Consider the following 17,500-nt stretch of genomic DNA (forward strand, 5'->3'; position numbering starts at 1 on the left):
TTGACTTTTAGTATTGATATCGTTAACAGAGCAATTAAGTAACGTTAGGCAAAAATAAAAACACTGAAATGGTAAGTAGCTTTAAATGAATAAACTTTGTTTTAATTATGACAGTAACTTAAAATAAACTGGGGTTTGTATGGCGAGATCGTTCAAAAGAGTAGTTAGGTTAAGAGCCAAATAAGTAGTTAATTGTCAAGGCTACCTGGGATTATATAGATGTTGGTTTTGTGAGAGATTAGAGCCTAAGTGAAAATGTTGAGTTTATGCCCTCAAGGCTAGTAAGTTAGTCAATAAATGTGATATCCTTGAGTTCTGATTTCTTGTCTTACATTGATACATACGATATCATTGTAATGCAGTGTTACATTACAATAACATTCTTATCTACTTATTGAACATGCTAGTTTAATTCTGCATGTCTCCCCATTTTCACACTATTATTTATTACAATTTTTTTTCTCTCAGTTTGAAATGCCACCACGAATCAGCCCCCTTAAGGATGCCATGCATCATGTTGTTTCGAAGACTGACAAAACATTCAAATTAGATGTGAAGTATATCAATCCAGTGAAAGGTAAGGTGGTGTGATTTATCATTTAATATTTACCATCATATGCATGTCCTAACCATACTGCTGCCAACTATTGATGTCTTTTTGTGTATTTGGCATCCTTTATCTATAAGATTTTATTTTTGGTGAAAAAAAAAAAATTCTGTATTTTGCAGGACGTGGTCTATTCGCAAAGGGTGCCTTTTGCAAAGGTGATTTTGAGTACAGGGGAGATATGATAAATGATGCAGAGCTGCAGAGAAGAAGAACATGTTACCACGCATCCTGTGCTGCATTTATGTTTGATTTCATTTGGCGAGGGAAAACATGGTGGTAAGAAGTCAAGTTGCACCATATTCCTTATGCTAAACCAGGGTCTCTCAAACTCAGTCCTGCAGGGCCACTGTCCTGCACAGTTTAGCTCCAACCCTGATCAAACACACCTGAGCAAACTAATCAATGTCTTCAGGATCACTAGAAACTCACAGCTAGGTGTGTTTGATCAGTTTTGGAGCTAAACTGTGCAGGACAGTGGCCCTCCAGGACTGAGTTTGAGAAACCCTGTGCTAAACTATAGTAAAAAAAGACACTGATTTGGGGTGGTATATTGTAATACTTGTATTCATCCTTTTCTCATGCTTTCATATTTAAGTATTGATGCCTCAAGAGAAGATGGATCGTTTCGGCGGATCGTTATTGATGACCACAAATATCCAAATTGTAAGATGAAGAAAACTGACGTCAATGGAAAGCCTCACCTTTGTCTGTTTGCCCTGGATGACATTAAAGAAGGAGAAGAAATTGCCTATGATTATGGAGGAGAAGACTACCCTTGGAGAACACAAGTATGTTGCAAAGCACACTGTGTACAGAATATATCATTGTTGCAACATGTTAAGCAAGTTGTTGGTTGAATAGATTATAATTTGAATCTATTAGAAATCTATGAATCTAATCATGTCTATAAATGATAAGTTAAGTTACGTTTTAGGTCAGTGTTTCTACCCCACCCCTAAAATTTATACATTTAAAGAGTGAGGTGGTACAGTCTTAGGCCACTTTTCTTTCTGCAAGTTATGTGTGGCATGCAATGGCCTTATTGCAACTTATGGGTGAAATGTAATCACAAAAATAAACTAAAGATTAACTATGTAAAATGAAGACATGTTTTAATTGTAAATGTTTTTGTATTTTTTTTTTTTTTTTTTAATTCTGAAATCATGTGGTATCTGCTTCAGATTTATCTCTTGTGTTTCCATGTTCTAATATCTTGTCATTATGAATGTTGTCTCTTACAGATAACCAGCGTTGCCATTAAAACCAGTGCAGCGAGTGCTTCTGATCCTTCTCTCCAGTCAGAGACTCAGATGGATGATGAATCTGCTCAGATCAACTCTCCTCAACAGGTACGTTCACATTCATCTAGGGATGCAACGATACCATTTTTTCAGAACCGATCCGATACCAAAAATTCTGAGTATCGGCCGATACCGATCCGTACCGATACCAGCGCAGTTTTTTTTTAATCAAGTAGAATTTCTATTACTCTGTGTTAAACTGATAAGAACTGAAAAAAAAGAAAAACACCAACAAAAAATATATGATCATAATCTGACATAAATGCTATTATAAACTAGATTAGTGGATAATTCAGCAATAAAATTTAGTCTAGAAAAATCACGAGTGCACAATTAATTGTATAAAATCTGAACATTTTGTGAAAAAAATGTTTAGTGGAGAACAAATTAGAGACAATAAGTGTAACACTAAATCTGGTAAAACTTTACACATTGCTCTTTGTATTGTTGTAAAATACATTCATGAAAAACAAGATAAAAATAGCAATTATTTTATATCCTACTATAAAATTGAGACATTTTTTAAATGTATAGCACAGCTGTTTAATAAGGTAGCAACATAATAGATAGGACAGGACAAGAACGGCTATTAATAATCTTTCATTGCGTCCCTGTATTACGATATGAAAGGCTCCAATACAGTGTGGCCCACAGCGCTTATGCGCATCCCGAGCGCAGAATGATGCTCTTGAAGCAACATGAGTCACAGCGCGCAGCGCGTCGAGTCCGCATTGAAAAGTTTAAAGCACAAAGAAAATACATATGATGCATAGTGTATTATACAGTATCTATCTATGCAATAGTCTATTCAGCATTTTCTTTTAAATTTCAGTTACTGTGCGCGTGAAGAACAAATAGTACCTGACTTTACTCTACTGTTGTGATCTAACAGACACCCGGTGGAAAGTAACATGATTAAGGTACAGCAATAAAGTCCAGCAAGATAAAGTTGTTTTATGTGAAACCATAGACCTTTATCTACAGATCAAGTATAATAATAGTAACATTGAATCATCTTGGAGAGAGTTTCATCGTGTGTTCTGTCATAACCGGACGCGACGCGCTGTTTGAGTGCTGAATGAAGAATGATTGACAGCCGCAGCTGAGGGAAACGTTTACGTGATCTTGAATTTAACACTTAAATATTAATTTATATCTCACATTATACTGTATAATGGCTTCAGAACACTTAAAATATTGTGCACGAAAACTTATGGTGCTTTGTAATGTTTGTGGGGCTTAACAATAACACTGAATAGTATACGCACAATATCGGATTTGGATCGGCCTTGTCTGACCGATACCCGATCCGCCAAAAATGGCAGTATCGGAGCCGATTCCGATACTGAGTATCGGATCGGTGCATCCCTACATTCATCACTAAAGATTTAGGTCTACTGTCTCTCTTTGTCATGGTTTAGTGATTTTTAAGCATATTTTGATGCGTATCTGGTGTAAATTAGTAAATTAAACCGTGTAACGACATGTGTCCAGTAGGTTAGTGCTAGTGGAGTATTTAGGGCCAGTTTTATCCTTCACAGGGATTTTTTTCTGGATTAATTGTTGCTTTAAAATGGACAGTCACGACGTCCCCACAACACACTTTCAGTCAGTGTTTGACTTAAAACTTGTGTGTTGAATTTGATGAAACTAGTCCCCATAAGGAACTATAACGTGGTGTGTGAAAGGTCCCCATGAAGGTGTGTGAAAGGTCCCCATGAAGCCGGGTTTTATCCAGATGTGTGTGAGCGCAGACAGGGGTTGACTGGACAGGAATAAATGTTTTAGATGAAGTTGATTTGTCTATTTCTCTGAAATCCTGTGGTATCTGCTTCAGATTTCTCTCTTGTGTTTCCATGTTCTAATATCTTGTCATTATGAATGTTGTCTCTTACAGATAACCAGCGTTGCCATTAAAACCAGTGCAGCGAGTGCTTCTGATCCTTCTCTCCAGTCAGAGACTCAGATGGATGATGAATCTGCTCAGATCAACTCTCCTCAACAGGTACGTTCACATTCATCACTAAAGATTTAGGTCTACTGTCTCTCTTTGTCATGGTTTAGTGATTTTTAGGCATATTTTGATGCGTATCTGGTGTAAATTAGTACATTAAACCGTGTAACGACATGTGTCCTGTAGTTTAGTGCTAGTGGAGTATTTAGGGCCAGTTTTATCCTTCACAGGGAATTATTTTCTAGGTTAATTGTTGCTTTAAAATGGACACTCACGAAGTCCCCACAACACACTTTCAGTCAGTGTTTGAGTTCAAACTCATGTGTTGAATTTGGTGAAACTAGTCCCCATAAGGAACTATAACGTTGTGTGTGAAAGGTCCCCATGAAGCCGGGTTTTATCCAGATGTGTGTGAGCGCAGACAGGGGTTGACTGGACAGGAATAAATGTTTTAGATGAAGTTGATTTGTCTCTTTCTATAAAATCATGTGGTATCTGCTTCAAATTTCTCTCTTGTGTTTCCATGTTCTAATATCTTGTCATTATGAATGTTGTCTCTTACAGATAACCAGCGTTGCCATTAAAACCAGCGCAGCGAGTGCTTCTGATCCTTCTCTCCAGTCAGAGACTCAGATGGATGATGAATCTGCTCAGATCAACTCTCCTCAACAGGTACGTTCACATTCATCACTAAAGATTTAGGTCTACTGTCTCTCTTTGTCATGGTTTAGTGATTTTTAGGCATATTTTGATGCGTATCTGGTGTAAATTAGTACATTAAACCGTGTAACGACATGTGTCCTGTAGTTTAGTGCTAGTGGAGTATTTAGGGCCAGTTTTATCCTTCATAAGGATTTATTTTCTAGGTTAATTGTTGCTTTAAAATGGACACTCACGACGTCCCCACAACACACTTTCAGTCAGTGTTTGAGTTCAAACTCATGTGTTGAATTTGATGAAACTAGTCCCCATAAGGAACTATAACATTGTGTGTGAAAGGTCCCCATGAAGGTGTGTGAAAGGTCCCCATGAAGCCGGGTTTTATCCAGATGTGTGTGAGCGCAGACAGGGGTTGACTAGACAGGAATAAATGTTTTAGATGAAGTTGATTTGTCTATTTCTCTGAAATCATGTGGTATCTGCTTCAGATTTCTCTCTTGTGTTTCCATGTTCTAATATCTTGTCATTATGAATGTTGTCTCTTACAGATAACCAGCGTTGCCATTAAAACCAGCGCAGCGAGTGCTTCTGATCCTTCTCTCCAGTCAGAGACTCAGATGGATGATGAATCTGCTCAGATCAACTCTCCTCAACAGGTACGTTCACATTCATCACTAAAGATTTAGGTCTACTGTCTCTCTTTGTCATGGTTTAGTGATTTTTAGGCATATTTTGATGCGTATCTGGTGTAAATTAGTACATTAAACCGTGTAACGACATGTGTCCTGTAGTTTAGTGCTAGTGGAGTATTTAGGGCCAGTTTTATCCTTCACAGGGAATTATTTTCTAGGTTAATTGTTGCTTTAAAATGGACACTCACGACGTCCCCACAACACACTTTCAGTCAGTGTTTGAGTTCAAACTCATGTGTTGAATTTGATGAAACTAGTCCCCATAAGGAACTATGACATTGTGTGTGAAAGGTCCCCATGAAGCCGGGTTTTATCCAGATGTGTGTGAGCGCAGACAGGGGTTGACTAGACAGGAATAAATGTTTTAGATGAAGTTGATTTGTCTATTTCTCTGAAATCATGTGGTATCTGCTTCAGATTTCTCTCTTGTGTTTCCATGTTCTAATATCTTGTCATTATGAATGTTGTCTCTTACAGATAACCAGCGTTGCCATTAAAACCAGCGCAGCGAGTGCTTCTGATCCTTCTCTCCAGTCAGAGACTCAGATGGATGATAAATCTGCTCAGATCAACTCTCCTCAACAGGTACGTTCACATTCATCACTAAAGATTTAGGTCTACTGTCTCTCTTTGTCATGGTTTAGTGATTTTTAGGCATATTTTGATGCGTATCTGGTGTAAATTAGTACATTAAACCGTGTAACGACATGTGTCCTGTAGTTTAGTGCTAGTGGAGTATTTAGGGCCAGTTTTATCCTTCACAGGGAATTATTTTCTAGGTTAATTGTTGCTTTAAAATGGACACTCACGACGTCCCCACAACACACTTTCAGTCAGTGTTTGAGTTCAAACTCATGTGTTGAATTTGATGAAACTAGTCCCCATAAGGAACTATGACATTGTGTGTGAAAGGTCCCCATGAAGGTGTGTGAAAGGTCCCCATGAAGCCGGGTTTTATCCAGATGTGCGTGAGCGCAGACAGGGGTTGACTGGACAGGAATAAATGTTTTAGATGAAGTTGATTTGTCTCTTTTTATAAAATCATGTGGTATCTGCTTCAAATTTTTCTCTTGTGTTTCCATGTTCTAATATCTTGTCATTATGAATGTTGTCTCTTACAGATAACCAGCGTTGCCATTAAAACCAGCGCAGCGAGTGCTTCTGATCCTTCTCTCCAGTCAGAGACTCAGATGGATGATGAATCTGCTCAGATCAACTCTCCTCAACAGGTACGTTCACATTCATCACTAAAGATTTAGGTCTACTGTCTCTCTTTGTCATGGTTTAGTGATTTTTAGGCATATTTTGATGCGTATCTGGTGTAAATTAGTACATTAAACCGTGTAACGACATGTGTCCTGTAGTTTAGTGCTAGTGGAGTATTTAGGGCCAGTTTTATCCTTCACAGGGAATTATTTTCTAGGTTAATTGTTGCTTTAAAATGGACACTCACGACGTCCCCACAACACACTTTCAGTCAGTGTTTGAGTTCAAACTCATGTGTTGAATTTGATGAAACTAGTCCCCATAAGGAACTATAACATTGTGTGTGAAAGGTCCCCATGAAGGTGTGTGAAAGGTCCCCATGAAGCCGGGTTTTATCCAGATGTGTGTGAGCGCAGACAGGGGTTGACTGGACAGGAATAAATGTTTTAGATGAAGTTGATTTGTCTATTTCTCTGAAATCATGTGGTATCTGCTTCAGATTTCTCTCTTGTGTTTCCATGTTCTAATATCTTGTCATTATGAATGTTGTCTCTTACAGATAACCAGCGTTGCCATTAAAACCAGCGCAGCGAGTGCTTCTGATCCTTCTCTCCAGTCAGAGACTCAGATGGATGATGAATCTGCTCAGATCAACTCTCCTCAACAGGTACGTTCACATTCATCACTAAAGATTTAGGTCTACTGTCTCTCTTTGTCATGGTTTAGTGATTTTTAGGCATATTTTGATGCGTATCTGGTGTAAATTAGTACATTAAACCATGTAACGACATGTGTCCTGTAGTTTAGTGCTAGTGGAGTATTTAGGGCCAGTTTTATCCTTCACAGGGATTTATTTTCTAGGTTAATTGTTGCTTTAAAATGGACACTCACGACGTCCCCACAACACACTTTCAGTCAGTGTTTGAGTTCAAACTTGTGTGTTGAATATGATGAAACTAGTCCCCATAAGGAAATATAACGTTGTGTGTGAAAGGTCCTCATGAAGCTGGTTTTAATCAAGATGTGTGTGTGAGCAAGGTTTGCTGGACAGGAATAATTGTTTTTTTTTCTGGCAAAGGTGTGTCTAGCCCAGATGATTCTCTTTAACCGGCGCAGGGAAGGAGTGGTTTCGAGCATGCCTTTGTCTGCATTTCTATCAAGAGACACTTCTGATCCACATGAGGATGTGGACTGGGCACTCTCTGAAGTGGAAAACAATCTCTGCAGACACTTCACAAGGGTTATCGCAAGGGGGAAGCGTGGTCGACCAGTTCCAATTCTTCTGACTTCAAAAATGCTATGTGCCTTAGAACTCCTTGTTAAGCAGAGAGAGGCTTGTGGGGTTCTGAAAGACAATTCCTATATGTTTGCAAGACCAGAAGCCATGACATATTTTCGAGGGTCAGACTGCCTCCGTGGCTTTGCAAAGGTGTGTGACGCAAAGTGTCCCAAGTCACTGACATCTACAAGACTGCGAAAGCATGCCGCAACCCTTTCAACAGTGCTGAATATGACTGACACCGAGATGGACCAGCTGGCAAACTTTCTTGGACACGACATAAGAATCCATCATGAGTTCTATCGACTCCCTGAGAAGACCCTGCAACTTGCCAAGATCAGCAAAGTTCTAATGGCTCTTGAGCAAGGAAGATTAGCTGAGTTCCATGGCAAGAACTTGGATGAAATTGGGATAGATCCTGATGGTGTGGTATTTTATTTGACTTTTGTTTGATTTTCTGTTTGATTTTCTGTTTACCATCTATTAGGGGTGTAACGATACACGTATTCGTATTGAACTGTTTGGTACGATGCTTTCGGTTCTGTGTTCGGTACGCATTTTCAAACCGAACGGTTCGTTGGACCATTTTTCCTGCCGACCAAAATTTCGTTATTTCAAATGTAGGCGGGTCGCGTGTGGCAAGCGCTCTCGTTATGTAAGAGACGCCGGCGCGACCACAACATTGTCCAACGTCAAATGGCAAACGTAATGCAAGCGGAACGAAACTGCTCGTTATTGTGTGGTTGACGGACCGTTTATCAGTTTGGACCAGTGCAGCGCAAGCTGATCATGATCATACGACACTGTTACTACACAGCGCTAATAAGAGATCCAGTAAAGAAATCATTTGAATTCGCCACAGAAGTAATAACATCGCTGAGAGATCTTGTGAGAAACATTCACATTTCTCCGTTATTAACGGTTCAAACAGCTCTGACGTGGAAACCAGGAGAAACATTGTGCCATAAATGAACTATCCGGTGTCCACAGATGGATTTACCATGGATTTACTGTAGTAACACTAACTGCAACCATGGAAGTTTGGCAGGAATAGTAGGCTATAATGCCTTCAAGTAACATTACGTTGGTTTTATTTTGACATTAAAATAAACTCGATATTACAACAGAAATGTTTAACTCTCTCTTTTCCAGCACTTTAGACACAGTTGCTCCGTTGCGCTTAAAGAAGATTAAAGAAAATAGTCCAACGCCGTGGTACAACGAGCACACTCAGGCCCTTAAGAGAGCAGCCAGAAAAATGGAGCGCAACTGGAAGAAAACAAAACTAGAGGTATTTCGCATTTCATGGAAGGAGAGCTCAATTACTTACAGAGAGGCTTTAAAAGCTGCTAGATCTGCTTATTTTTCAACCCTATTAGAAGAAAATAAACATAATCCTAGGTATTTATTTGAAACGGTGGCTAAACTAACGAAAAATAAAGCTTCAAGCACCGAAGTTTCCAAGCAACACAGCAGTAATGATTTTATGAACTTCTTCACTTATAAGATTGATAATATCAGGGACAAAATTATAACTATGCAACCGTCTACTACAGTATCGCATCAGGCAGTGCATTGTAGTCTCCCTGAGGAAAAATTGGATTAATTCGTTGATATAGGAGAGGAAGAATTTACTAAACTCATTAAATCATCTAAATCTACAACATGTATGTTAGACCCTATACCAACTAAGCTACTGAAAGAAATACTTCCAGAGGTCATAGATCCTCTTCTTAATATCATTAATTCGTCTTTGTCTCTAGGATACGTACCAAAAACCTTTAAGCTGGCTATGATTAAACCGCTTGTTAAAAAAACGCAACTTGATCCTACAGAATTAGTCAATTATAGGCCGATCTCGAATCTACCTTTTCTGTCAAAGATATTAGAAAAGGCAGTATCCTCACAACTGTGTTCCTTTCTTGAAAGAAATGATCTCTGCGAGGATTTCCATTCAGGATTTAGACCGTACCATAGTACCGAGACAGCTCTCGTTAGAGTCACAAATGATTTGCTCTTATCATCCGATCGTGGTTGTATCTCTCTATTAGTGTTACTCGATCTTAGTGCTGCATTTGACACCATTGACCACAACGTTCTTTTAAATAGATTAGAACATTATGTTGGCATTAGTGGAAATGCACTAGCATGGTTTAAATCATACTTATCTGACCGTTATCAGTTTGTAGCAGTAAATGATGAGATGTCTCATCGATCACAAGTTCAGTATGGCGTACCACAAGGCTCAGTACTAGGACCGCTGCTGTTCACTCTGTACATGCTACCATTAGGAGAAATCATTAGGAAACATGGCATTAGCTTTCACTGTTATGCCGATGATACTCAGCTCTATATTTCTTCAAAACCTAACGAAACTTATCAATTCACAAAATGAACGGAATGCATAGCGGATATAAAAAAATTGGATGACTCGTAATTTCCTACTTCTAAATTCTGAAAAAACAGAGTTTCTAATTATTGGACAAAAAACTTCCTCACGTAATAACCTAGAATACTGTCTAACACTTGATGGCTGCTCTGTTAAGTCTTCGTCGTCGGTTAGGAACCTGGGTGTGCTCTTTGATACCAATCTTTCATTTGAAAGTCACGTGTCTAGTATCTGTAAAACTGCATTTTTCCATTTAAAAATATATCTAAATTACACCATATGCTCTCATTGACAAATGCGGAACAATTAGTTCATGCGTTCATGACCTCAAGGCTAGATTATTGTAATGCTCTACTGGGTGGTTGTCCTGCACGCTTAATAAACAAACTACAGCTGGTCCAAAACGCAGCAGCTCGAGTTCTTACTAGAACCAGGAAGTATGACCATATTAGCCCGGTTCTGTCAAAACTGCATTGGCTCCCTATTAAACATCGCATAAATTTTAAAATATTGCTGATCACTTACAAAGCACTAAATGGTTTAGCTCCGCAGTACTTGAGCGAGCTCTTAACGCATTATAGTCCGTCACGTCTATTGCGATCTCAAAATTCCGGCCAGTTACTAATACCTAGAATATCAAAATCGACTGCTGGCGGTAGATCCTTTTCCTATTTAGCACCAAAACTCTGGAACAGTCTTCCTACCATTGTCCGGGAAGCAGACACACTCTGTCAGTTCAAAGCTAGACTAAAGACACATCTCTTTGACCTAGCTTTCGGGAACACTTCCCAAAAATCCTGATGTACTCGTTACATCATGAGAAGAATGGCATCTACGCTAATTTTAGTGTCTGTGTTTATCCCGAGGTTTTCCTGCAGCCTGCCGGATCCAGGCCGTATCCAGATCTGACGAATGACTTTCGCCTGGACCGATGACAACGCAGTGCTGAAGTGCCAACTAGTCTCTCCCTATGGAGGATCCCACTACCACTCTACAGATAAGGCGTTGTCGGGAAAGGCGTTGTTCGTTTCGCGTTCCTACCCCAAAGCAACAAAATAAAATAAAATTCTTTATCAAAATTTATAAGGAAAGACAAGTACTTTGTTTAGGCTTGGCTTGTAGGGAATTCCAAACCTGCGTATATTCAAACGCACATAACTATAGAACCCATTCTAAATGCGCATGTGAACGCCATCAGCGTTTCTCACAGGTTCGCGTTTAAAGTCTGTGTAGAGGGAATGGTGTCGTCTTAGCGGCTACATTGCTTGATCGTTGCGACGGAAGCAAATCAATCAAAACTAACTTTAGATGGAAATAACTTAACTCTGCTGTAAAGCCGAAACAATCTCTGTTACCTTAAATTATAAGCTTATCTCTGTAAAGCTGCTTTGAGACAATCTACATTGTTAAAAGCGCTATATAAATGAAGATGACTTGACTTGACATTGTAAATACAATTGCTGCCCTCAAATGTTAATCTGAACTAAAATAAACCTTTGTTTATAACTACTACAATATTACATTTCACTTTTTCCAAGGAGCGTTTTGTTTTATATGCTCCTAAGAAGAGTCAATTATAGCTCCAGAATTGCTCAAAGTAAAAAAAAATCATACTTTATGATGTTAGTTTTAATAAAAAAAAGAATAAAAAAATTAAATCAAGGAAATTACTCTGGCATTTTTTTTCTTTTTGCTGTATCAAAAACGTACCGAACCGTGACACAAGTGTATCGTATTGAACTGAAACGTAAATTTTGTGAACCGTTACACCCCTACCATCTATTCGTATACCAGGTGTTTATGATCCATTATATACCATTGTTAAGCTGTACTTTGAACTTCCACAGAAACGTTATTGACTGTGATGAGGAAGACGGGAGCATACAAGAGGGACACTGTTCATCTACTGTTGACGGTTTGTATTACTGTCAAAATACACTATTACATTTTGCAGTTATTCATAATTTTCAGTCACGTAACTTGTGAAGACCTGACAGACAAAAATATTGTTCTAACATCATAGCCAACATTAAAGAAGATGCTTTAGTATGCTGAACAAATGTTGTTTTTTTTGACGAAACGGCTCATTGTGTAATGAATCAAATGCCTCCAAGCTATTCTTCAACTAAATTACACTAAACATTCATTCTGGAGTGAATATTTTTTTGTGAGTTTACTACCATAAAAAATATATTTCATAGGAGAAACTTGTACATTTTTCATTTTTCATAAAACACTAGCTGATCTGCTCTCTTCTCGTGTTGGTTGTGTCATGGCACAAAACGAATCATGTCAGATGATTAAGACATGAAATAAAATGGTTATACTCAATTTACTTGCACTTATATTTGATTAAATGTCTGCTGGAAAGATGTAGTTCAATTATACTTGCAATAATGAACAATTGCACAGGTTTAGGGTTTATTGTACTTTAATGATTTTAAATAATTAGTGCATAAGTGTGACAAATAACAGTGTATTGTCAGCATTCTATAGTACATTTAAATTGTATCTTTCTGAAAATGTTGAACTTTGATTATTTTCCATAGAACCATCAGCAGAGGTGGCACTTCCTCCTACCAAGAGGAATGACATGCCGCCACCACCCAAGAGACCCAGACCACCATCAGATGAAGAGATGCCTACAGGAGCCAGTGCTGTGAGGCCTTCTTCCAAAGGTGAACTCTTTACACATTTCTTAGACTAAATTAGACCCTTTAGGAGCACTTTAACACCCAGATCTCAGACCAGGGGCCTCATTTATAAAACTGTGCGTAGGAACCTTACTAAAAGTGTACGTGCGCCCGAAAGCCAAAAATGGCGTACGCAAAAAAATATTCAGACTTATAAAACCGTGCGTACGCCAGAACCTGCGCAGAATTCACTTTATAAATCCCAGTCAGCGGAAGATTGTGCGTACATGCATCTCCACCCGAAATAACCATATGTGGAGCTTACGACGCCTAGTTTTACTATGCAGATCCTCATCTACATATCATTTGACTACATAACTGAGGGAAGGAGGTTGTTCCCCAAAATCTCGCAATACATGGCCCCAGTCATCCTCTCCTTAATACAGTGCAGTCGCCCTGTCCCATGTGCAGAAAAACACCCCCAAAGCATGATGCTACCACCCCCATGCTTCACAGTAGGGATGGTGTTCTTGGGATGGTACTCATCATTCTTCTTCCTCCAAACACGTTTAGTGGAATTATGACCAAAAAGTTCTATTTTGGTCTCATCTGATCACATGACTTTCTCCCATGACTCCTCTGGATCATCCAAATGGTCATTGGCAAACTTAAGACGGGCCTTGACATGTGCTGGTTTAAGCAGGGGAACCTTCCGTGCCATGCATGATTTCAAACCATGACGTCTTAGTGTATTACCAACAGTAACCTTGGAAACGGTGGTCACAGCTCTTTTTAGGTCATTGACCAGCTCCTCCCGTGTAGTTCTGGGCTGATTTCTCACCTTTCTTAGGATCATTGAGACCCCACGAGGTGAGATCTTGCATGGAGCCCCAGTCCGAGGGAGATTGACAGTCATGTTGCTCAGGAACCCATCTGTAGTTGTTTAGAGGGTTACTTGGTTGATGCTAGAATCTACTAGGTGTTTTGTGGCACTAGTAGGAACTGTAGCTGTTCTAAAAATGAAAACACCGAATCAGTAATAACTAGCCTAACCCCTGGAGCAGTTTGAGTGGATGGATGCATAAAAATAACTTGCAGCCAAGACATTGATCCTAATATATTTTCCTTTTCTCCAATGATCATTTCAGGCCAAGTGACTGAATGTAAAAATCACTGTTTGATTGACAGTGTAATTCTATTTATAGGTAGAGTGCAAATTAATTTCTCTTGCAATATAGATGCTGACATAAATACTAGGGCTGCCCTCGACTAAAGTTTTTTTTTTTTCTAGTCGACTAGTAGTCGTTCATTAAGCTATTAGTCAACTAATCGCATTTTTATATTAATAAGCCATAACTCATAATAATGAGCCTTTAATTGCCTATATAATACATAGCCTAATTAGCGATCAAGCGCACACTTAAAGTTCCGCAGCGCACCGGCAAAAATAATGATTGAGTGTGTCTTGTGTCAGAAGGAGACTGTCTAAACAAACATTGTAATAATTTATTGATATTCTCGGCTGCAGAGATTAAGTCGATGATACAGACTCGTCATCTCCGCAGTGACTCGCATTTCATACGGATTACATAATCTGAGTATTTATTTTCCACTTGAATTGATTCGTTTAAAAGCAGACATTTCAAGCTTTCTATAGATATATTTCTCACGTGTGTGTGTGTGTGAGGCAGGGTGGGAATTATGTAATTTTAGGGGCAAGGCCATTTGGCCTCCACCTTTTCTTTTTTTTTTAGGGGCACCAAGGCCATATGACAGGGCACAAAGGCCATTGAGTACAATTCGATGGTTTTCCCATTCAGATTGATACCATAACATCCTAATTTGGAATAAGACATGGATTATGACTTTTTTAATAAAAAAAAACATTTTTTAATGAGAGAGAGAGAGAGAGCGCCATTACATCCAGAAGGTATACACCCTCACACAACAATAGAAACAACATAAATGCCAATAAAAGCATTCAGAAACAACACAAATGCCAATAAAAGCATTCAAAATATTCATTCAGTCCTCTATATCATGTGAGTGTGAGAGAGAGAACCATTCCATCCAGAAGGTATACACCCTCACAATCATTATTGCTCAGCGCTCAACGCAGTTTGCTTCGCGCTCCACTCAAATCGCCCCCCGCTCGCTCCAAAAAAGGAAAAAAATCTACATGTATATCACTTGTAGCGGTCCCCAAGCTTTTTTGCGCCACAGATCGGTTTAATATCAGACAATATTTTCACGGACCGGCCTTAAAGGTGTGGCGGATAAATACAACAAAATAAAATGATACGAACGGCATAAAACCTGGGGTATTTTTTTTAGCCTATAATAATAAACGTGAATCCAATGTGTGGGCCTACTAGCAACTTTATTAGCAGCATCCTCTAACATCGCGCCTAAAAACAACTGAGAAAGTCTGACCACAAACAAAATGCCCCCAAAAGAAAAGAATCTCTATGTTTTCGGTGCTGATGCGATGTAAGGGTGGCGCTGCTGCCAATAAAGCACCTAAAAGCTGTCACAACGAACCGGCAAAATTAATGATTATGAATATGTAAAATATAGCAGGAGACATTTTAATTGTTTACTAATAAACCAGTTTTTTATTTTTTTTATGTCTGTGTCGGCTGGAAAGATGCTGACTCGCGATCTTCGCAGTAGTGAACGCGCCAGAGAGAATTGCACATTTCATACGGATTACATAAGAGAGAAGTCTGTTTTCTTTCGTTTTGAATTGTTCTGTTTAAAAGTAGACATTTCAAGCTTTATATATATGTCTCAGGTCTGTGAGGCAAGTAGGCTATACTTGTCTGTAACATTGTGTTTTTTTTTTTTTGTGAAATAAATTTCTAAATAAATGCGACTTATAGTCCAGTGCGACTTAGGCTAGGCCTATACTGTATGTGTTTTTTCTTCTTCATGGCGCATTTTTTGACTGTTGCGATTTATACTCCGGAGCGACTTATTAATAGTAGGCTACATAATGGTTTGGAGTTTTTGAACTCCATTATTGAGCTGAGTTTTGACTGAAAATAGTCTACTGTTGATGACTGTGCAAGACAGATGGATTCAGGGTCAGGCTTGACTAAGCATGCTTCAGACTCGTGGTGTGAGCGGAGCGAAACTGGAGCGGGAAATAGGGCGACGCTCTGTCCTTTTGAAATTGCCGCTCTGCGCTCTGTCCAAGATCCGCCCGCTCGCGCTCCCCGCTCGCTCCCGCTCCACTCCGCTCACATGCTCTGCTTTATACATGGAACTTGGACAGGGCCAGGGCACACAGGCCACTGTGGCCGTACGATGATTTTTTTTTCACGGGGCATGAAGGCCAAAGTTTAGGGCAACGGCGGCCGTGGCCGCGGTATAATTCCCACCCTGGTGTGAGGCGAGTATACGCTGAGTTTCGGCTCATTTCTGTGATGCTCAAGTTCACTGAGACAGCAGAAAGCACATCCTGATTGTTTTCATTATTTTACAAAGCACAACATTTTGTAGTTATTGTGAGTTTACAGAAATAAGAGTTGAACCTTTACAGTTTGCATTACTCTGTCCTTTTATTCATACAGATAAGAGTATTGAAAGTTAAATGATCGCGCCGGCGCCTGTATGTCCTGCGACTAACCGACTAATAAAAGACCTAATAAATAATAATAATAAAAGACCTAATAAATAATAATAATAATAATAGTCGCTTTGGTGCATTTCTCACATCACTATTTACATTTGCACAACAGTTAGTTCAACCTCCACAACATTTAGTCATTTGTGCACATCATAGTAGCAGTTTCTCATTCCTTCCAACAAACTGCAAATGCTTTTGGACATGCATCTATTGCTTTCATACAACTCTCTGCTGTTATATAACATTATCATTTGCTTGTCATGTCAGTCAAAATTAACTATACTTGTGAATGCTGAATAGTCATTCCATATAAAACTAATAGTCCTCATTTCATTGCTTGAGTCATTACATACAAAAATGTTGAACTAGTTATCAATCTGTCAAGCAAATTTTACACTTTTTTTTAAATTATTATTATTATTATTATTATTATTATTATTATTTTTCTGAAAATGCCTCCTAAATTGAATAATTTCTCTCAGGTGAATCTCAGCTTTCACTGATGAGGAACATCTGGATGTGCATGAATGATTACAGTACTATGTACTGTATGTTGTATGTTCAGTTCCAATATGTACTGCAATATTGTTTACAGTTGTGCATAGCTCTATGCATAGCTGTATTTATTTCATTTGCACAATGCTGTGAACAAATTAGAATTGCAAAGAGCATATGCAGTAAAAATGTGAAACATACATATTCAGTGTCTTGTACTCTGTTACCTCACTAAATACAGTAATGTGTAACTTTACTGTATTTTTCAAATGGCTGTTCAAATAGTATATAGTGCTATCTTGAGCATGTACAGGTAGTGTTACCAAGATCTGACTTTTTTGCAATGGAAAACATTTACAGAATAAACTGTCATAATGAAAACATAACCAAGCCATTTGACTATCTTGTTCATAAACAATGGTGTCAGGACTTTTCATCTTGATGACACTGACACTTTCATTGACATGAATACTTGCTTTTGAGGAATGAGCTATCCATTTTGAGCAAGTGATACGCTTTTGCAGGTTATCAACTAGGTTTTGCAGTTTGTACTAATTGTTCTGAGAACTGCTTTAACTGTTGTGCAAATGTAAATAGTGATGTGAGAAATGCACCAAAGCGACTGAGAAAAACTGTAATAACCAGACCTA

General features: G+C 38.7%; 2 protein-coding genes across 3 annotated transcripts in view; both read left to right on the forward strand.

The window, feature by feature from the left end:
- The window catches only part of stk32c (serine/threonine kinase 32C), a 100,045-nt gene that overhangs the window by 63,700 nt on the left and 18,845 nt on the right, over nucleotides 1-17,500 (forward strand). The window lies entirely within an intron of this gene.
- The window catches only part of LOC307148893 (uncharacterized protein), an 18,655-nt gene that overhangs the window by 850 nt on the left and 305 nt on the right, over nucleotides 1-17,500 (forward strand). Inside the window, exons 1-13 of one of the 2 annotated variants that reach the window (XM_079854826.1) lie at nucleotides 1-577; nucleotides 730-886; nucleotides 1,206-1,398; nucleotides 1,852-1,959; nucleotides 3,809-3,916; nucleotides 4,430-4,537; nucleotides 5,074-5,181; nucleotides 5,695-5,802; nucleotides 6,339-6,446; nucleotides 6,983-7,090; nucleotides 7,502-8,126; nucleotides 11,939-12,006; nucleotides 12,641-12,769. The exon at nucleotides 1-577 is cut by the window's left edge and continues 850 nt beyond it. In XM_079854826.1, coding sequence (XP_079710952.1) covers nucleotides 475-577; nucleotides 730-886; nucleotides 1,206-1,398; nucleotides 1,852-1,959; nucleotides 3,809-3,916; nucleotides 4,430-4,537; nucleotides 5,074-5,181; nucleotides 5,695-5,802; nucleotides 6,339-6,446; nucleotides 6,983-7,090; nucleotides 7,502-8,126; nucleotides 11,939-12,006; nucleotides 12,641-12,754 — 2,016 coding nt within the window. In that variant the 5' untranslated portion in view covers nucleotides 1-474 and the 3' untranslated portion in view covers nucleotides 12,755-12,769. The remainder of the gene's footprint in view (nucleotides 578-729; nucleotides 887-1,205; nucleotides 1,399-1,851; nucleotides 1,960-3,808; nucleotides 3,917-4,429; nucleotides 4,538-5,073; nucleotides 5,182-5,694; nucleotides 5,803-6,338; nucleotides 6,447-6,982; nucleotides 7,091-7,501; nucleotides 8,127-11,938; nucleotides 12,007-12,640; nucleotides 12,770-17,500) is intronic. The other variant, XM_079854827.1, reaches the window with a different exon arrangement.

This window comes from Squalius cephalus, assembly GCF_949319135.1.
Source record: "Squalius cephalus genome assembly, chromosome: 21".
Classification (NCBI taxonomy): Eukaryota; Metazoa; Chordata; class Actinopteri; order Cypriniformes; family Leuciscidae; genus Squalius; species Squalius cephalus.